The sequence below is a fragment of the Idiotropiscis lumnitzeri genome, chromosome 5 (genome assembly GCF_059441095.1).
Source record: "Idiotropiscis lumnitzeri isolate Australia: NSW breed Sydney's pygmy pipehorse chromosome 5, RoL_Ilum_1.0, whole genome shotgun sequence".
NCBI classification, from domain to species: Eukaryota; Metazoa; Chordata; class Actinopteri; order Syngnathiformes; family Syngnathidae; genus Idiotropiscis; species Idiotropiscis lumnitzeri.
Window position 1 is genome coordinate 22,842,709 of NC_142395.1, and position 21,464 is coordinate 22,864,172.

The 21,464-nt window shown below is 40.9% G+C and overlaps 2 protein-coding genes across 4 annotated transcripts in view; both read right to left on the bottom strand.

Moving 5' to 3' along the window:
• Positions 1–8,749, bottom strand: part of kiaa1549lb (KIAA1549-like b) — a 49,386-nt gene extending 40,637 nt beyond the window's left edge. Inside the window, exon 1 of the mRNA XM_088297037.1 lies at positions 8,328–8,749. Within this exon, the coding sequence (XP_088153163.1) occupies positions 8,328–8,532 (205 nt within the window). The 5' untranslated portion in view covers positions 8,533–8,749. The remainder of the gene's footprint in view (positions 1–8,327) is intronic.
• A 6,082-nt stretch (positions 8,750–14,831) lies between these two features.
• hipk3b (homeodomain interacting protein kinase 3b) overlaps positions 14,832–21,464 on the bottom strand; it is a 30,837-nt gene continuing 24,204 nt past the window's right edge. Inside the window, exons 8-17 of one of the 3 annotated variants that reach the window (XM_088295907.1) lie at positions 20,698–20,821; positions 20,342–20,463; positions 20,079–20,203; positions 19,613–19,780; positions 18,980–19,312; positions 18,744–18,890; positions 18,385–18,629; positions 18,144–18,195; positions 17,163–17,302; positions 14,832–16,343 (exon numbers count right to left, since the gene is read on the bottom strand). In XM_088295907.1, the coding sequence (XP_088152033.1) occupies positions 15,835–16,343; positions 17,163–17,302; positions 18,144–18,195; positions 18,385–18,629; positions 18,744–18,890; positions 18,980–19,312; positions 19,613–19,780; positions 20,079–20,203; positions 20,342–20,463; positions 20,698–20,821 (1,965 nt within the window). In that variant the 3' untranslated portion in view covers positions 14,832–15,834. Of the gene's footprint in view, positions 16,344–17,162; positions 17,303–18,143; positions 18,196–18,384; positions 18,630–18,743; positions 18,891–18,979; positions 19,313–19,612; positions 19,781–20,078; positions 20,207–20,341; positions 20,464–20,697; positions 20,822–21,464 lie in introns of all 3 variants that reach the window. The other 2 variants (XM_088295906.1, XM_088295905.1) reach the window with 2 other exon arrangements.

The following is a 21,464-nucleotide window of genomic DNA, read 5'->3' on the forward strand; positions in this document are numbered from 1 at the left end:
CCCCCAGAAAAGCAATGATTGAAAAGGGGAGTTTTCAGTTTTCAAACCCTTTCTGTCATATGTGTTAAACCTGGAAGTAGGGCATTATCTGGCCCTTTAACGGATAGTTCAACTGAGTGTGAGTGTGTGAGAGAGAGAGAGAGAGAGCTAGTGTGCAAAAAAACACAAGTAATATGCACAACTGTGTGAAGAAGCAATTGAGAGCCAAAATAAGCATCTTAAATTGAGTTTAATTTGAACAAAAGGATCTAGTGCAATAAATACAGCCACCTCTACAGTGCGACCCTGGTCCAAGCTCATTTGTGAATTTAAAATTCTGGTTTGCTATGTTGACATTTGTATGCATTTATATTTTAGTGATCCCATATTACATCATCAACGTCAATACTTCCATAATCAATTGATACTGACTATTCTGTTTCAGGTCAAACACAGGGCACATCCTGTAAAGATGTTGGTGAAAGTTGTTCAAATTACGTCCAAATGTGAGACACACTAAAAAAAGTGATTAAAAATGCAGGCCGCAGGACTTTTCGGAAAGCTGAATTACTCATTAATAACACTTCAACAAGTGTTGAACTCTCCCTTTAATGTGCTCAGAGTTTGTGATGCTTCACTGGCACTGATGTACCAAATGGGCTGCTCTACTCTCCTTCACACGATTGCTAAAAAAACAGAAATAATGGGACTTTAAATTAAAAAAAAATAATAAAAAAAAGCAAGACAAGAAATTGCTATTTAAACTACAAGAAGGCCTCAGTCAAACTTCAGGGACTGAGTGAGGACATCACATGAGGTCATCTTATGGCTTCGCGAGGTTACGTGTTGGTTCATGTAATGAAAAGCCCATGAAACTTTGAAGCGCAGAATAATTCAAGACTGTGTGAAATGGCGGAAATTAATATTGCAATATCATGAATATTTCCTTTTCCCTTTTAGTTTAAAGCAACAGTTTGAGTGGGAAAAAATGGGGGGAAATAATATGGCCTGCCATAAAGGAGTATTGTCTCTGTCATCGGAATGGTGACCTGAATCATCAACTTGAATGAAGGATAATTATGCCATTACCATGCCATGATGCTCCTCATTTTACATTTCCATTTGAGTCAGAGCTATTCTTAGAGACTCGGGGAAAAAAAATGCAAATTTTAGTCCTACTTGAAGCGCCATCATGTCAGATACTGACCCTAGTCACCCGGCTCGAGCTTGTTTGTAAAACAATAGCACTGATGTAGACAAAAGAATTCCACTTTCCCATTTTTACATGACAATGTGATAACTATTTCTTAGTTGTGGTCATGAGAATAAAAAAAAAAAAACCAGGTCAGGTCGCAGAACAATAAAGTCTCATTCAGTGAAAGCTCCAATTAAAATGTTGTGACCGAGCTTCATTTAATGTTAAATAGGTTACAGTGGAGCAAATCCAAATAGCAGTGTTTATGTGTACCGACAGACAAAAAAAAAATGTTTGAACATTGCTTGTCAATCTGGTGATCAGTGGTTGTGTCATTACTTATAATGCTAATGCTAAATGCTACCTTGATTATGAGTTCAACAGTTGGTAATAATAAAATACACTCAGCATTAGTCAACATTTTTGCTCAGGCTCGTCAGCTTTTGGAAGAGTAACACATACCCAATGCCGTCTTGTCCCGCATCTAAAATTCCTTAATTTTCCAATCTGAAGTGTTAGCAAGCAAAGTTACATGTGTTTGCGAAGGCAGATGTTGTTAAATCCATGTTTAAAACAAGTCCTTTCTGACGTTAGCATTGGTTAGCATCGTATGCTAGCGGACTTTATTTTGCTAATTAGGCTAATTGTGTTAGCTTACCTATGTTGTATTTATCTGTCCTAATTCAGATTTTATAAGGTAATAGTCACACTCTAAACAACGTAAATACATACTTAATGTTGTGATTATTTGTATTTTATTTCTTACATTTTGACATAGATGTATGCTAGTGTAGCCAGAAAAATTTTTTAGATATTTGATACGCTGTATAAATATGTTGTGTTTTGTTTATTGCAGTTTTGCAAAAAATCTCACGAGATTAATAAATGGACTCTGAAGGCCCGTAACATCTCGTCTGTTAGCTGTGTGTCTAGCTAGCTAGTCTAGACTCTAGCTGGATAAAGCAGTCATACAGTCATCTAGTGAGGACAGAACACTGACTACTTTGCGGATTTCACCTATTGCGGGTTATTTTTGGAACGCGTCCCCCGCTATAAACGAGGGTTCACTGAATATCATTCACCTCTTGGCCTCATTGACTGCAATGATATTTTCCCACATTACAACATTGGAAATACACTGCCAAAAACACTTCAGCCTGAGAGTAGCAAAACTTTTCCAGTATGACAAAAAAAAAATGGACGCATGCTAGCTATTAGATGCATTAAAGTAAATAAGAATCAATCGGAATTAAAGATGACGATCTGAAAAGCCAACATCCATGCATAAACCGCTGCGGATTACAAGGCGCACTATGGATTTGTAAGAAAATTGAAGTGTGTTAAGTGCCCCTTAAGGCAGCGATGGGGACTTGCAACTTAGACTCGTAAGAGACTTGCATCGCTATTTTTTGAGACTAGTAACTTGTCCACTATAGACTTGACTTGTGAACATTTTGGGACTTGTGAACGGCCTAAAGACTCGGACTCAACTTGGATGTGGTCAGGCACTTCAGACTCTACTTGGACTTTGTTTTCGAGACTTTTGCCCATCTGTGCCTTACGGTCCAAAAAAATACAATATGTGTTTTGTATATCTATGAATCAGACTCACTGATTTTTGTGAGGCAGCACCATAGCCCAAGCTTTGTCTGTCATTTACATACACAAGCACTTAAATACACAGAGCAACGGTGGACAGAAACATGGATGCAGCTCATAACACACACGAACAAATATTCCCTTGATCGCTCTGAACTATACTGGGGATAATACCGAACAGATGGTACACCGTACTAATTAGAAGCCATGTGTGCCTTTTTTGTTACATGTGTGGGTTCTAGAAGGGATGCAAGCATTCAATGCAGGCGAGCGAGCCCTTTTAAATTTCATTAGGATACGACAAAGAACCTCTCAGCGATCATTTCCAACACCAATAAATGTTTAATTGTTTGACACCTATGTTATCAATCAGGGGCTTTAAACACTTAGCCTACGAGAACTCCAGACCGATGGAGACGTGTGAGTGGAATCTAAACGCTGACATTTTAAACAACGCGTCGCTGTTTTTAACGCGTTTGCATATTGACTTTGCGATGAGGGACAAGCTGCATCTACCGAGGCAAAACGTCGATCAGGACCGGGCGCGTTCATCTCAAGCTTACCCTCGAGTTAATTAACCGCTGCGCGCTAAATCACCACAGTGAGGTGAAATGAGGGAAACAGGGTCGGCCGCATGCTATCGAGGGTGAGTCATGGTTGTTGTTTGTATAAACCGACTTCCAGGAAATTGTTTTTACATTGGTGGCTGCTTTGAAAGGGCTCATGCTGGCAGAGGCAGGAAAAAAAAAATGAGTGCGGGAGCAAAAAGAGGACTGATGTGCAGCTCCTAGGTCAGCTGGTTTAAAAGTTAGGTATTCACTGTACGTGTGTGTGTGTTGTGGTTGGGGCTAGGAAATAATAATAATCTGACTTGCATTATTCTTTTGAATGGATTCAAAGTCATGAAGTGGGAAGGTTACGATCTAGGGAGTGTAGTAGCACGCTACTTGTACTCTGATACATTTTAAGTAACGTTCTGGATAAATTGTATCTCCGTCTCTGTGTGTTTACACTGCCCCCAGGTGGTCAAAGCAGGCACACCAGAAGGAGCAGCACAATGGCCATTCAACTGATGTGGTGTGACAAAAATTTTTTTATTCTTTTTAATTGTCATAAATGTATGATTTTAGGGAAGACAATGTTCAAGGCATTAATATCTCAATATCATTTTTTGTCGCACTCAAGCAGGAGACACTGACCTCGGCAGTGTTGGAAGAGGTTGGCACATGCGCCAGTATTTAATGTAGATGTGTCATTAATCCGATTATCCGTTCTGCTCTCTTACGTAACACGGAGGAGTATTACGAACACGCGGGAAAAAAAAAAAAACGATCCGAGAGTAAGCCTGATTAATACATTGTCACTTCGTGCATAGACCTCCTATGTTCATATTTTTCACTAACCTATAATATTTTTTAGTTAATGTTAATGTTTCAATAAATAGGGCGGTTTTTTTTTTTTTTGGAAAGATTCTGAAAATATGCAGTTGCTGTAAAATTCCGACATCACTTGCACCAACATTCTCTGAAAACAGTTTATTTTTTTTTATTTTTTTTAAAAAACATGATCAATGACATCATCATCAAGTAGTCTATATTGACCATTATTGACTTTCATTAGCGACAACTTAAGTCATGAAACCACGAGGGAAAGAGTAAGTGTGCTAGCATGGTATTGGAAAACTGGCCCAGTACGAGAGTGCCATTAAGTTGAGAGGCGGGGTTCATCTCCGATTGATCACCTGTCAGTCAAAGTGCGGACACACAATGCACACTAAGATTCTTAACTTCTTCCTTCTTATGATTTAAGACTAAAATGAATTGGGGTTTTTTGTATTAAAAAGATGTATTCATCTTGGCCTGAAAAAAAAAATGAGGCAATATGAACGGCAACAAAACAACACGAGTAATTGATTCACGTTAGTTATGTTATCTTCGCACAAAGTTCAAAACGGAAAATCTTGCTGATTGCGTGTGTGTGTGTGTTTCTTTTTTAGCACTAAATTTGAGACAATAACTTTCATCGATTCAGCACAAGCACACTGGAAGAGGGAAGGAAGGGTGTCATATTTTACAAAAACACAAAAAAAAAACTCACGCGCATTATAGCCAAATATTTAGAGCACAATATTACTCGTAAACTCCACTGTGTATTCTCAAGCAAAAAGGCAGATTACGATCACACTTAAAAGATTCCTGACGAGTGATTGTTTGAATCTACAAAGTTTTTTTTATTTTTTTTTACTATTAAGTGCATGCGTATGCGTCTTTCTTTCTGTGTCTGTCTGTCTGACTTCCTGTTCCTGTCCATGCCACCGGGCTGTTTGGATGACAGAATTCTGACAGTGATCAAGTGGCCCGACAACGTGATCCACTTCGTTTAATCCAGTTGTGAAGTCTGACAGTAACTCACAAATCGTTTATGTTGCTTGTCCGATTCAGAATTGTCAAAAGAAAAATGGAAATGTTAAAAAAAAAATCATTCTGAGCCCTCTGGCAACAAATATCCGCGATTAATCGATACCCCCTGCCAACTTTCCTTAAATGGTTGATCATGGCCTAGAGATACTGCGAATAAGTGGCTAATGAAGATCCTCAACCGGCTTCAACATAGTTCCTAAGCACCAAAATTCCTTCTAAGCAGAACTTTTATATTTGACATGGTGTTGAGCACCTGAGCAAAAAAACTCTAATTTGTGAGAATGCTTAGCGAATAAACAGCAGGTATAAAAAATTTTTTTTTTAAAAACACAAATACTGCGGTTGAACTAGCAATTAGTGAATTGTGCATATGCAGGGGAAGAATGCACTATACATGAGTGAAAAAGGTACAAAGGTTAATTTAATGTGTACAGCCAAAATGCGAATAATGCTACCTGACAGAAGTTTCACATCCAGGTGCAGAGAATAAAGGGAATAGTGCTTCAACTGAAACTGTTTATTAGCTGGTTGAGTAGAAACACCTGTGGCAGGATTCAGGTAGCAAAAACCCGCGTATAAGATTGCGACAAAGCACGAGTATTGTTTAACTCATTTAATCCCATTGACGGCAAAATACGTCAATGATCCTTTTTTTTCGGCTGGTCGTGAATGAGTTAAATGAAGCTCTTCAAACTCACTTCAACATAGTTCGGTGACACCAAGATGCCACCAGATGGTGGCAAACACCCGACTTTTGTCTAAATGAAGTGCCAAAAATCAATTCAACATAGTTCCTTGCCAATACGCCATAAGATGGCAGCAAAGTACTACTTTTGACAACATTAAGCCCCTCAACTCACATCGCTGTAGTTCATTGACATCAAAATTATGCAAAGATTTCCATCGTAACACCCCCCTCCCCCAAAATCTGGCAATATGCGGGGGCACATTGTATCGGCTTCTGTCAGCATAAGAAAGAGTGCAGTCTAATGAACATCTTTGCCCCCCGTCGTTTCTAATGCTTGTTGACAGTATTGCAGTGTGTGTGCAGCTGTGATGTGGTGGTAGGGATGGTAGTCATCGCTGCTGAGGCACCGCTTCTCTCGAATCAGCCTCCTTCTAAACGGTCAGCACATCCAATCGTATTAAACATGCGTCCCTGCAGCGCTCACTTGTTTTGTTTGGTTGGGTCAAATGCAGCGTGTTGTGTCAAAGTCGTATGAGAATGAAAACAATATGCAGCTTAATCGGTGAGCAAGCTTGGTTTTTACAGGCAACCTTGACCCCAGAGATAAACCTACTCTTGGCAACATTATGTGTGTCATTAGTGCTGACCCAGATGCTCTGAAACGCATGCGACTGCTATGCTTTGCATTCCCGGAATAACTCTTTTCAGCTTATTACAGACAATGATCGTAGTTAATGTCAAGAAATGGATTAAAAATGAAAAGAAATGTGGGCTGAGGAAATGAAGGTTTGTGTGAGTGTGACAAAAGAGCGCCATCAATTCACATTGGTTTCCTTGCAGTGGCAAGAAAATATCAGTTGGTGGCGCTAACGTACCATTAACATGGTTTGCTAACCGCGTATAAATCCCACAGAAGAAGAAAAGGGAACAAAAAAATTAGGTAAAGTTTTCAGTCGACAAAAGCAACTAAATGGACTACAGACGGCTGTATTTTGCTGTTTAACTCATATTCCACAATCGAAATACCAACTTTCGACTAGTGAAGGCACATAGAACACATTGCTGCAAATAATTCTGGGGTGTTGACTTCCTCTTAAATGCTAACAAACAATGCAAAACGCCACTGACGTGCTTGCAAACAGGATCAAAAGTTGCGGTTTTATAAGCAAGGGATATTTGAAAATAAATAGTGTAACAACACAATATCGCACGATATAATAATATATTATATAAAATGACATTATTGTGTAAAAGTATATCGTAATATATTATAAATATATAATATTCACAGGTGCATAGTCTTTATCCTCCACAAAAATGACTGTTATAGCTGCTTACTGAGTCACTTTGAGTAGCAATAGTCATTTTTTTTTTGTCTGCATGATTGTATTACACTCCCTCCTGGTGGCAAACGTGGGCACACCTGAAGAAACAGCGCATTACAATACAATACAACTTTATTTATATAGCGCATTTTACACCAAAACTGGATTGCAGCATTAAATCATGATGTACAACTGGTTAATTTCTTACATTATATTAAATTACATTTGTACAAAGTACAATATTATAGAGTTCTATGTTTCCTTATTGAAATGCACTCTTTGTTTTATTTATTTATTCATTTATTTATTTTTAGGAGGAGGGCTCGAACACCCATTTCATTTTGGAAAGATTTTATGTGTGAGTGTTCAGGTACGAATGTGGCCATGGAATGAATTAAACTCTGATCATAAAGTACCACTGTTCTACTTGTGCTGCGATTGACTGGCGACCAATCCAGATTAGCCAATCTTTCTTGCCCAAAATCAGCTGGCATAGGCGCCAGCTCACTTGTGACCCTCATGAGGACACACGACATAGAAAATAGATGACTGCATAGGTTTGCTCATTATTGGTTATATTTTGCATACCCCTCAAATGACTTTATCTGACCTGAAAAGGATTACCTTTAGATAATAGTCACTACCCAAATAATAGAAACAGCTCTTCGTAGTTGGAATCTCATCTTTGCTCTATTACAAATCACAACAATAAATAAAAAAAATATTGACTGCTGCACCGCAACACACAGAGTGGTTTCTAATATTTTGATTGGAGAACAGAAACAACTGACTACTCTCATCCTCTCACTATGATGAAGTGCGGCTCTACAATAAACAAATGCAATGTTAAACATGCAGAATTGTCCAATATTGGATCTCATGAAATGTCCCAAATGAAACGACACAGCTTTGAAACAATGGACATGGAGCGCGTTATATTCCAGCTATTCAGGTGAGCCCAGATTCATCTACTGAGTCGTGCAGCCTGCAGCAAATAGTGTGCACAACAATGCCGTGTGAAACGCAACACTCAAATTGGAGGGAGACAGGAGGAGACGCATTGTGATGATGCATCCATCTGCATGTTTTGTGTGTGCGCGTGAGTAGTGTGTATATCTTACCCTCTGCGGCCAAAGAACATCGGAGCAGGAGTAAAAACATCCCCGCAGACAGCGCACACTTTGCAGGCATTCCCACAGCTCCGCTCCGCCACCTGCTCCGTCTTCTTGCACGCCACCCCTCATCTCCTCCTCCGGCATCCCTCGCCGGAGCAGGGTCCGCTGCCCGGGCTGCCCCCGGCGCACGCTTCCTCAGACCGGCAGCCATATCCGGTGGATGAGTTGCTGAAGTTTGGCGCGTAAATAATACATTGGTTCAGGCTTCTTCGGGCTTGTGATCAGGTCTTGTGGCCAGGGCTGCAGGGAGGTGGGAGGGGGGTGCAGGGTGCAAGGGCTTCGGTGTGCTTGGCGCTGCGGTGAAGCCAGATGAGGAAATGAGCCCTACCGGTCCACCTCCGCTCGGTCCACCCATCATCATCATCATCATCATCATCATCATCATCATGATCATCTTCATCATCGGCGTGTGGTGCAGGGCGCACACATACTGTCAAAAGGTTCGAATTATGGCTGCAACTCCCGGTGGCCAATGTATGAAATGTTGAACTCGATGATTGAAATTTTTTCATAAATCAAAACGGAGAGCAGTAAGTCTCAAACGGGTTAAGTAGGGACTCGCCATTAAATCCTCAGCGAGTAAGATCATTTGGGCGTTGTACCTGTTTTTGTCCACAAGGGGTCAGCACAGCGCCAGGCAACAGGCGCGCACGGTCGTATGGCTGCAGCATTTTGCCTCCGTCACCAAACGTACTCTGCACTTCAATACAATAACATGTCAGGTTCATTTAAGGCCAATTCCCTATCACTGTGCTATATGAAAGATCAACAGGAGAGGGAAATGACCAAGAAGTGTTCTCTTTTTTTTTTTTTTAGCAATTTACAACAAATAAGGAGTATTCAATTGTTCACTATACACTGCTGGCATACCTACCCCACTAAAGTATTGGAACAGCAAGGCTACTTCTTTTTGTTTTTGTTGTATACCCTTGGCCCACCTGTTTGATGTTGGTTGCTCAGTGCACCAGTATTTTATTATTATTCAGGACATTCCAAATTGCTGCATTGGCTATACCCAATATTTGTGCAATAGCGCTGATTGATTACATAATGGCTTTATTTTTTAACATAGAACACTCTTGTGTCTTTGTTAGCTAAATAACAAATCCACGCTCAGTTGTTTATCACATCTTGACGTAATTACCATGAAATAAAAGCTGGAAACAAAATGTCTCATGTTCATATTTTGACCGGAAACCCAAATGTCTTCAGTATACGGCATAAACAAACTAGCTGTTCCAATACTTTTGGAGGGGACTGTAAATGGAGATTGTGAACCCACACATATTTGCAGTTCGGCATCAGATTCTCTTTTTTTCTGGGACCTTACCCTCCATTTTCCGCTGTAAAGATCACCTATTTGCTGTTTTCACAGAGCATTGCTCTGGGACAATCTGGTGGAATCTTGGTGCAGCAATGAGTTGTGGCGCTTCCTAAAAGTATTCCTTTGGCGCCACCTTGCGGCATCACATGGCAATTACAATAACACCGTAAAATATATTCAATAAAATGGGCAGTGTTACTTCAGCGCCATGTCACCATTTTGTATTTCTTTGCGGAGCACAATTGTGTGAGGGACCCAAACTCGCTGTCATGTTATGGTTTTTATTTGTTTAATTTGCAAAAATATGGTGGAACCATCCATTTAGGACATGATAATATATTATTAGGGAAAATAAATCCAAGTCTATTCAAATGCCCAAATTAATCTGACATCTTTTCTTTTGTTAATAGTTTATGAGGGGAAATATTAAGTAAACTGTTGCAGTTAAGTGTTTTTTTTCCGCCCCCATGTGACCCATGACAGGATAGGCAGGATTTAACAGAAGACCCCTTGAGCTAATAATCTCATTTTACGCTATCAAAGGTTATAAAATGTAATTTGTCCACCTTCTTCGGTTGTTGCTGTCCGTTAAATATTTTATGTCACGTGAGAAAATGGTTTCGCCGCACATCTAAATTATCTGAAGCCAAGTCACTGTGTTAGTTTCTTTCCAGATAAGCACGGCAAATTGCAAATCTCCGGCAGGCAATGTCAAGGACTAAAATAACCCCTTGGGAATTTTTGGATCAGAGATTTTGGAGCTGTGACGTTAGTGTGAATGTTGTGTAGAGGGATGGGCAGAAGGTTTTATCAGTGACCCAAATAGGTTTCACTAAGTTTTTTTTTTTCCAATCACATTCTTTCTGTATCGTCGTAGAATGTGAACTCTTCACCTAACCGTTTTATTATTTGCCAGCATGCAATGGAATGTCCTCATTTCAATCAAAATAAATCTGTAATGCTGTCTGAATCTAAACATTGTTTTTTTGTCATTTAAAAAAAAAAGTTGAACAACACTAACAGAAACAAGGTGAAGTTACTGAAACACAAAATCCTGAGTGAAAACATTTGGCCCTAACTAACCAATCACACCAAAAATGAATGAAGCAGACATTCCAAAAGACTGCGCCAATAGATTTTTTTTTTTTAATTCAAAGTGAATCTTAACAATAATACACCATTTATAAGTCTTACTTCGACACTCACCAAAAGAGTCACCTGGAAAACCCGCTTAATGTGACTAAGTATAGAAGGCTTGGTCACACCTAAAATCACTGAGAACTAGAGAGGAAACACTAACGCAAACTGTAAAGAGACATCACATCCATAGTTAGTTTCCCAGTCCTCATACTGTAAATATTGCACAGTGCAATTGCTACATGGCAAACTAGTGTAGCACAGACAAATAAAAAAAAAAAAAAGGAAATAAAACAAATAACCAAAAAAAAAAATACATCAAAGCCAAATCTATAGGTTTTTAAACAGTAATAGCTCGGATTTCATAATCAAGTGTAATTGATGAGCCATATAGACAGATGGATAACTTGCAGCATGAATTAAAACTGCAGAAAGGGATGAACACAAGTTAAAACAAAATAAGAGAGAAAAAAAAAAAAATCAAACTGTAACACAGTAGCACATCGAGACTAATACCGACCCTGAATTAACAGCTCTAAAAGGATAAATCCGCAGCAGAGGATTTTCGTGTTTGTCATAAAATCATGACGATCATCGTTGGTTTTATCTGTTAAATGTTACATAAATCCTCCAAAGGAAAACAAACATTTCTGTAAAGCAAGGTGATGGGTAGAATTCAAAACAGCAGGCTTCGTCTCCTCGTGTCGCATTGCTGGTGAATACTTTGGGAGGAACCACAACACAGATTACATTTCCCCATGCGCGTTATTGGCAAACTTTTGCCAAGCGGTAATCACCTGCCAAGTTCATGTCTTGTTGTCGAAAAGCTTTCTCGTCCAAAATGATACGCCATTATAATCAGTAACAAATAAAAAGCATACAACCATATCTGTGTTGAAACGTAGCGCACTTGTGAGCGTGCCGTGAATCCACAACAATAATCTCCTTAATTTAACAAAGTAGAGAAAAATCAACATGCAAGAAGAGAAATTGAATGATTCTTCAAAAGCCAGTGTTACCAAATGTGCTCTAGGCGCTCGACGAAAAACAAAAGCCACGCACATGCAAGGTCATGTAAAGAACGGCTCATCTAAGAACACTTGTGTGGTGCAATGACGGCAAAAATGTTTCAAAGTATTGCATTTGCTGTTTTCAAGCCAGTGACAATCCAAAGACAGGTGATATTATTAGGATTATTATTATTAAGTATAAGTGTATTATTTGTGCAATCGACCAGGATGCACCAACCTCTGATGTTTCTACAAGTTGAACAGGATGACTTCTTATCTTGGGTTTCTTTGTTATTGTCAGCAAACACGTTGAACGGACAAAAGTCTTGGGACACAGATCCTAATAGTAAGTCATCAATTTGGAACGGACAAGACTCGTCATTATTTATCTTACCAAAGAGTTAAATTCCTTCATTACATTACAGTGGGAACAGATGTGGCTTTTTCTGCTCGCACGGCACGAAGCAATGTTTTGATAAAGGCATGGCAGGATGACTTTGGAAGAATGCCAAAGACCTGACCTGAACCTCACCAAAGACTTAACAGTTGCTTCTTTTATGCCACCTTTTCCCAAGTTGCTGTTCTGTCAAAAGGAGACCAAGTGCACTTGTCAGACTGCAGGGATGCTGCATCACTTTGTGAACGGGTAATAAATATCTCGAGCAACAATGGTTTATTGGCTTCATTTCAAATTTGGATTTGAAAAATTGCATTGACTTCAAAATTGCGTGGCAAGTTGGTGCCGTCAAGCTTTTTCACCTCAGGCAGCCAGCGAGGGTGATTTTGTTTTTCATATATATACAGCAGCACTTTGAAACTAATCCATGCCTTGATCACAAATCAAGATTACCAGAACGCGCTTTACTTTGGAGTCAGCCAGCCTTCTCATAAACATCTCCAATTGCTTCAAAATATTTTCTCACTGGTCTCGACACTTAAGAGGGAGCTCACAAATCTTACTCGAGCTTCCCACTGACTGCTTTTTGACTTTACAGTTCATTTTAAGATTTTTTTTTTTTTTTTTTTTAAAACTTCACAGATGAGTTTTTTTTTCTGTCGCTGCTCCCAAAAGACAGAATGACCTCCTGGTGCACATTAGACAAGCACTTCCGTCGAGCATTTTTTCCAAACAAGTCTTAAAAGCAATTTTTTTATGACTTGGCATAAAAGATAGGAAGAGACTTTAGCCTTTCATCTTGCTCTAGCTCTGACAAGACTGTTTTGTATGATCAGCGTAAAAGAGGACAAATCGATAGTTTTGCCATTTTCACCTTCTGCAAGTGTCCCACGACTTCTCCGTTTAGCGTCTTGCAGACCTAATGGATTCGAGGCCTTTCTCTTTCAATATGCATCTCCAATGTTCTGAATCGCAAGGCACATACACAGTGCTGCTCACACTGCTTCAGTTTCAGTAAGGACCACACGACGACAGCCGCTTTCCAATTAAAAACATTGAGACGAAGCGGGGGCAGCGATCAGAACGCAAGGCAAAGCTGATATTCTTAGAACATTGAACAGATAAAAACATTCTAACAATAAATACTAGATCAAATCAGTTTTTGGGGGATTAAAAATCATGATTCATTTTTTGGCCGCCTATTCTCATCCGCCTTCCTTTGTGGTGAGTATAAGTGATCATTTTAACACGCACAATGACGTTTGTCAAATGTCCTCTCGCAGTGCTTCTGCACTGCTCGAATATTGTGAACGTACAAGTTAAATTGATACTGCAAGCTACGGTTTTCAAATGTGTACGAAACGTCAATATGAAAACATACAAAAATTATGTTATACATCGATACATCGTTTATATGCTGTGATGAGCCCGAAGGATAGGTCGAAAAGGATAAAATACCGATGCCGAAACACGCGCACACCCCAAGAAACAACAAATGCAACTAGTGTTCATCATCAGCAATACAGTAGTTACAATGACACTCCAAATAGGAACACGAAAAAAAACCCCAAATCAAAACCACTTCTATTTTAGATAAAAGGGACCTACATACACACACACCCAAAAAAACAAAAACAACGCAGAAATCACCTAATTTCACAGCTATGGAAGTGGCAATCATCATTTAGCAGCTTATCTATGATACATTCAAGAAAGAAATGATACGACTTATTAATTGCCCAATAAGCTAGACAAAAACCTCGGCCGCTTTTAAATACAAGTGTGTTTGTAGTTGCTTTTTAGTTTTCTTTCAAATCCACCCCGATTCTACGACTATGTTCTAAGTGAGGTTTATGCAAAGAGTAGCTACCTTGCTCAGGAAATGAATTACAGTCTTTGGTGCTGCCAAGCAACTTCATTTGAAATTAAAGACAAAAATTATACACACGTAACTAAGAAACAAAACCGAAAAACGCACACAGATTATCTACATATATAGATATATGGTATATAGACTGGTGACACCTGCTCCCACCGTATATATTTATATATATATATATCCTCCCTGACGGAATGTTTAAAAGAAGCAGTTGACACTGAGAAGCCTTTAGCCATCAACAAATGTAAAGGGAAAAGTTAACTTTGTCACACATGCATAAATGAGAGAATTGCACACAATTAACTCACACCTCATCAAGCATTGGTACGAAATACTCTAGCTCTACAATATATGTCCATATATGTGTGTATATCGAATACTGCATGGTTTGCTCAGGCTTAGAAAAATCCATACCGGGAATTAATTTGCATTGTTTTCTTTACCTAGTCAAAGCCATGCCCACACACACACACACACACGCAGGCACGCACGCACACGCACACCCGCGCGCGCGCACAAACACTCGTCTAAACATCGAAGAAACCAAGTGAAAACGGTCCAAATGAAAATACGTAGACGGGCGGGGAGGGAAAGGCGACTATTGAGATTGTATTGCAGTTTCGTCAAACAGTACAAATACTGTCAGTAGTAGGAGATTCACTCAATAGAAAGTGATTATCAAATATGAAGCAATACTCAGTACTTGCACTTTGTACACTAGTTCATTCGGACAAACAAAAGTTGCTTTTTCTCCTTAAATCAGACAGCAAAGCATTCGCAACAGCAAAGCATGCCGTTTTTCTTGCATGAACGGAAAAGGAACTTACGACACACTTAAATATAACACTGACTCCAAAGTGTAAGCATCGCTATCCGCGATACGTCACATCCATGCAGGCTATGTGCATATATACAGAATATATACTCACACATAGGATGCATCGAGCGATTGGAATTTCAAGTGCTGCAGACCGGTACATTAATAGTCTTGTATATAGTCATATATAAGTAGTAACATGAACAATATGTAAGGCACTATGGCTGGGGACAGTTATACAATGCAGCGAGTCTTGTCACACAAAACGAGAAGAGCGACGTCTACGCATCGTTCAGTTTACACTTTTGCTCATGCAAGACCACATGCAGCGGTGAGGAACGACCCTATTTAAAATCGCTTAATTGACTTTTGACATTGCAAACACCGAAAGACACTGAAAAAGTACAAATACTCGGAACGCGGTACAACATACACCGTAGACAACATCTGGCTATCTGGAGCTAGAGACTGGGATGGCTTTACAAATGTGGATGTGTCTTGCTCATGTAAGAAGGCAATATAGAAAAATAGCTGGGATCGGGGGTGCAACATCAAACTATTCAACACCACCCCAATTATTTACCTGTTTTGAGGAGTATTCGTAGAAGATCCAATGCAAAGGTATATCAAATGTGCAAAACACATTAAGTGTGAGTTTAACTACTCATTCATTCAATCATTCATACATTATTTCCTTCAGATTTTTTTTTTTGCCCTAATCACCAACATCGTTCTTTTCTTTTTTTTCTTCTTTTTAAAGCTTGAAGTTCAATTACACCCAAGTTGACATGTTTCAAAAAATAGCTTGCTTTCTCTATGGTTGTGCCATGGTTTTTGGAAATGAAAAACCATGTTGCTTGTGGTTTAAGACAGAATTTGCCCCGTACGCTTAGCCCTCGGGTAGTGAGAAGAGTACCTGGGTACCCATGCTCAGATGTAGGGGTACTGGTTTATTTTGGTGGGGCTGAGGGGGAAACTGGCGTAGGCCGGCGAGGCAATGTAGGAATGCGGGGGGAAGAGGGGCTTGAATTGGCCTTGGGGATGCAATGTGGGAGAGGGCAAAAGCCGCGGGTTGATGCCCACTGTGACCTGATGCACGATGCCTGCCGGGTGAGAGAGGCTGTAAGCGGGCTGAAGGACGGGACGCGAGGCACCAGGGGAGGCCAAGAGGTGGGCCACAGGCGCGGCTGTGACAAGAGGACCAGATGGGGGATAGGACAACAAGGTGGGTTGGGAGTGCGGGTGCCCCCCAAGGTGGGGGTGGCCTGCAGAGTGGTTTGGACTGCTGTGGGACAGGGTGAACGCGGGCCCATGTATGGTTGGCGGGATGAAGGCCTGCGGTCTTCGGTGGGCAAAGTTGCCGTTCCATTCCTGGTGGCAGGAAGTGAAATGTTGGACCTGGAGGAGATACAGATCAGTTTTCAACAACAAACGTCATGGACTTGTTCGCCACTAGATGGTGCCGTAACCAAGCCTTTTCATTGCAACTTTAGGAATACAATGTGGAGGAGGGGGAACAAAATATGACCAATTGCACACTGGTAAACAACTATATCAGTGGTTGTCAAAGTTTTTACGCCAAGTACCACCTCAAATTTAGCTCTCTATAATGAGCAACATTAAACATACTGCACGACAGGAGCGCCCAACCAGTCGATTGCGGTCGACTTAAGTGTAAGCAGGTGGGGGTACATTGTTGAAGATTTTTTGCTTGAAAAGTAGACATTGGGTCAACATTAAGTTGTGCCCCCCTGCTGTACAGTAAAGGCTCAGGGTGATGTGATAATCCAAAACAATGCAGACGTTTCATTCCTAAAGTACATTTATTATTGAAAAACACTAACATTGTGCACAGTTTGAACATTAACAAATTATGGGAAAGAAATAGACTTTAAATACTGATTTAGTTCCAATGTATTGCAAGTTAAGGTATATAAAACTTCTACTCAAAGAAACATTTCCTCAAGATTAAATGCTATTGTACTGTATTTATGTTTGAGCTTATTTCACGTTTTTGAATGTTGTCAACTGTATTTAATTCAGTGATTCTTTCACAAACCCCATAGTACTTGTACTTACTTTGAGAATCACAGATTCATATCATATTTGTGTTATCGAAAGATAAACTTGTTTTACTTTACTGCTCCATTTTCTGGGAAATCTCCATTGCAGTCAAACAACACACTTAGTGGCACGCGAGCACGAGGGTGTTCTCACCTGCCCAAAGCCTAAGGGTTGCTGCTGCTGGGGCTGGAATGAAGGGGTGATCTTTTGGGAACGGTTGAGGAGAGGAGTGGAGTGGTGATGATGCCGCCCAGAATTGCCTCTCCCTTTCGACTGGTATGAAGACTCCAAAACTGAGCAAGAAGCGAGGGAGAAACAAAGAGATGAGGATGATATTCATTTTTTGGAGAATTATCATTTGTGCTGCAAAGACAGTAGAGCCAAGAAATGTCACTGCTAAAAGTAGATGACAAACAACAATTGTGGCAGAAGGCTTTATCAGTTGTCTGCTATTTTAAAAGTTTGATCAGCTCCGAATTTTCAACATGGTGGCGTGGGTCCTCTGAATGTGATCTCTGTGATTATAAATAGACATATTTGCGGGATCAGAGAGGAACTGGTAACTAAGCTCTTTCATAGAGCTTAAAGTGACGCCAGATCATCAGCTATAAAAATAGCTGGTAGCCCTGGAACAGCAAGCCGTGCCCTTTTATGTGAGGCCGCAGTTGCTGGTTGGAGGTGAGACATGACTTTGACATGAAAGGTGATATGACTGAATGGTTTCTGTGAAGGATTTATATAGCAACCTTCCCTAACCCCAATTTTATCATACAAAAATAGTGTTGGAGGAGGTGGGGGTGACTTCAGTGTTAAATAAACATTTGGTAAAGACACACTTGACGTCCCACTGGCCACAGCTGTTATAAACCAACCCTACTCATGGCGTGTGGAAAACCTCTTTTACATATTCAAACTTCTGTGTTGATGACAGCCAGGAAATGTGTTTACTCAGTCATCCATGTTTTGAATATTTCATTCGAAGCAAATCCCACATGCCATGCGTAGCTTTATGAAGCTCACTTCCACACAGACACAAAGGCTGGTAGAGTCAGATTGGAATTAGACTATTGGCAGAAAATAAACATCCATTCCGGAGATGGGCGCAGATAAGTCAGTCGGGTCACCCATAATCACCTGGGAGAACCTCTGTGGCCGACTAAGATGCCGTAATCCCAGGCCATGTGACCTGTAGAGCAGACAGCGGCAGTGGTGACTAGACTTTTGAGCTATCATGACCTAGCACTTGCTGCTCTCCTGTGTGGCCAAGTAAGTAATCCAGGGTTCAATACTCGCTTATATTAACACAGAGCTCCACATAAAATATAAAAATCATTATTGATGTATTGGATGGTGTACTATATGTGGTCATCATTACCTGTATTGCCAGGTGTTTCGCCGACGCCAGTGTTGTTGTTTAAGACCCTCATCGGAGGAACCGCGGCTGTACGCACGGCTGGCTTGCTGGGCTCGGTTTCCGGGGCAACGCAAGTGACACGAGGCTTGCGGTTCTGATTGCTGTTTGCGTGGTACCGCCGCTCGGGGAAGGGACTGTTATTGCCGTTGGAGGCAGGTGAAATGTCCACTGTGTCGCACCCACTCTCCTGTTCATCATCAGACATACTGCAGGCGAGAGGAAAGAGAGGGGAAAACATGACTGACAACACTTTGTAGTGTGGACTAATGTCAAACACTGTTGCTTAAGGGCTTTGTTGTGATAGCTTGTATTGATCATACCTGTTGGGATGTTTGCAGGGTGACGCGCTGGACTGCACGGAGGCAGAAGAGCTGGTGCTCAGCGTGCTGTCGGGGCTGCTGAGGGAACACACTCTCTCCATACTAACTGTGCTCTGACATGCCTCGCAATCTGCACCTCCTTTACATCTGACAAAGGAAAAAAAAGACACTTACAACTACGTCCTTACAACTAAGCCGAAGCTTTTTGCTCAAGGGACCCGGCACTGTGTACTCACTCGCCCATTGAGTGCCTTGGTGCGCCCTCCTCTTCATCACTACTGATGCTGATGACGCTGACAGATGGGCTAGTTAGCTCAGAGATCACCATGGCGTGCCGCTGCTCTTGAGAAACCGAAAGGTCCTCACAGTCCCGCTCTACTTTACAGCAGTTGTCGTCGTCTTCCTCTTCCGCCTGCTCTGTTTCTTGTTCCGGTATAACAGCATGGCCCTCGTCAGGGCACCTGGCTTCTACGACTGCTGCCTCTTCCACATTCTTTGCTGTATCAGCCATCTTTGGGGACTGGCATGGTAAATTTTGGATGTTTGTGTTTTGGGAAAAGCTGCTGCCCCTGTGGGAGGAAGGAATCAACATCACATCGTGAATAAAAACGACAGAAATGCCCTTTGAATGGCAAAATAATTCATTTGTATATAAACAGGGAAATACGCAGAGAGTGTCAGTGAATTATCACATGACTCAAGTGTGGCTTTTCTTAAATGGCAGTCCCCATTCACTCCATAAACTGCCTAATCACAATCAGAGTTGGCATGATGTAGAAGAGGGGCAAAATAGTAGCAGCCCTCCTCATTAGGATGCAATGTATCTGCTCATTTTAACTTCACAAAATAAAGCAATTCACGTGACATACCTGTTGGTACAAGGCTTCGCTCTCTTGTTGGCAGCGGGCTGCGGCCACACCACATGTGCAATGCCTATGTTTATTGGCTGGTGGGCGGGCATGGTCATTTGGTTGGTTAAGAACGGCTGAGGGTGGGCAATCATTGAGCTGTAATGGTTACCATGGGGACGCACTTTCCTGCATTAAGAAAACAGAACATTGCACATTGAGCCAAAAGCCTTTAGCACCATTACTGACAAAATGGTCTCAGTCCCAAAGGACACGCATATGACTCACCAATCATTAATATTCAAGGGAGACAGCTTTCTGTGTCTGTGTGTAGCGCAACCAAATCCCACACGATAGCAAACAACTAAAGCTAATGACACCCCTACTTAATATACTATGATACTATGTACCAACATTGTTTTAGAACAACGTAGTGAAGCGCATTATCATAAGAAGGTATGACTAACATAGCTCAGATTTAACTCACCCCCAGTCACCCACTCTTGGTGGGACCGCCACTGTTTCAGATGCCAAAGTGGTTGGCGGTGGGGGAACTGATGTCACCTGTTGCCAAGTGGGCACCAAAATTTGCTGGGCTCGATTCGACCAGGTCTGCTTAAGATCAGAGAATCAAAAAAAAAAAACATTTATCTAATCAGTGATCATCTTTAAACAATTTTCAGGTCATTCACTACACCTGCGCATTATAGCCTCATTGTTTCTGATGTCATAAATGCGTGACTGCAGTACCTGCGTGATAACCCCTGGTCTGATTTGGATGGGCTGGATTGGGGGCGCTTGAGTCACGAGAGGCACAGAGGCCTCCATTCGAACAGAGTAGCCAGCTGGTTTCACAGTGTTGGTGGGTATTCCTACAGGGATGAAATACAGAATATTTGTTTACAGTTTATTTCTTAATGTTTGCGGAATCTGGCTCAAGACCTGCTCCGAATGCAAATCGCCTTGTGGTAACTTTTGTTTTGAATTGGCACTATAAAAAACAAATTAAGTTTAAAACGAATCAAACGGCATGCACTAACCTAGAAAAAAATTGCATTACAAGTCCAATTCGTACTGTAAATAACAGTAAAATATACACATCGTACCTTGAATGGTGGGTGGACATAAGATGAGTGCCTGTTGAAATGAATCGTTGCCTCCAAACTGTCCACTTCCTGGTTGTAATGGTATTCCAGGGTGCAACACAGAGGGGGCAGATGGTGCTAATGCCTATAAAATAAATAATATATAATTATAATAATATAATATCTTTTTTGAGATGCTTACTCCAAAAATGTGTCTTGTTCACAAGGAGTTCAGATTTTCTGTGAACAGTGACATCACAATACAGGTAATTTACATACTCCTACCCCATTTCTCCGCCCGTGACTTCCAATCTTGGTGGTGCAATTGACAGCTAGACTACACTGTCTGAAATACTTTGTCAAAGCCTCAAGGTAAGCAGAGGTTCATTGAATTGATGCTTTAGCTAACAGCGTCAGGTTCTGAGAAGTGGTATGCGAGGTGGTCAATGTGTTGGTGACTGTTGAGCGGTGTGTCCACTGTAAGGGTCGCATTCGCAAATCCACAGACTTGTAAATCACGTTGCATGTATTTAGACACTTGGCTCAACACTGCACTCTACGTTTGCCCAACTGTAAAATGAGGCGGGGTGAGCAGAGGCTCAATTGCACGCATAAGAACCGCACTTGCAAAACTGTACCTCAAAATTTTCAACCTGGGTCAAAATAGATTACTAGAGGATGTAAAGTGTGCTCTAGTTTTTGATCATAGGGGGGGGTGGGATTTTAACGAAAACAAAAAAAAAAACATGTCAGACATAATACTAAGACACTTTGGAAATGTGATATGT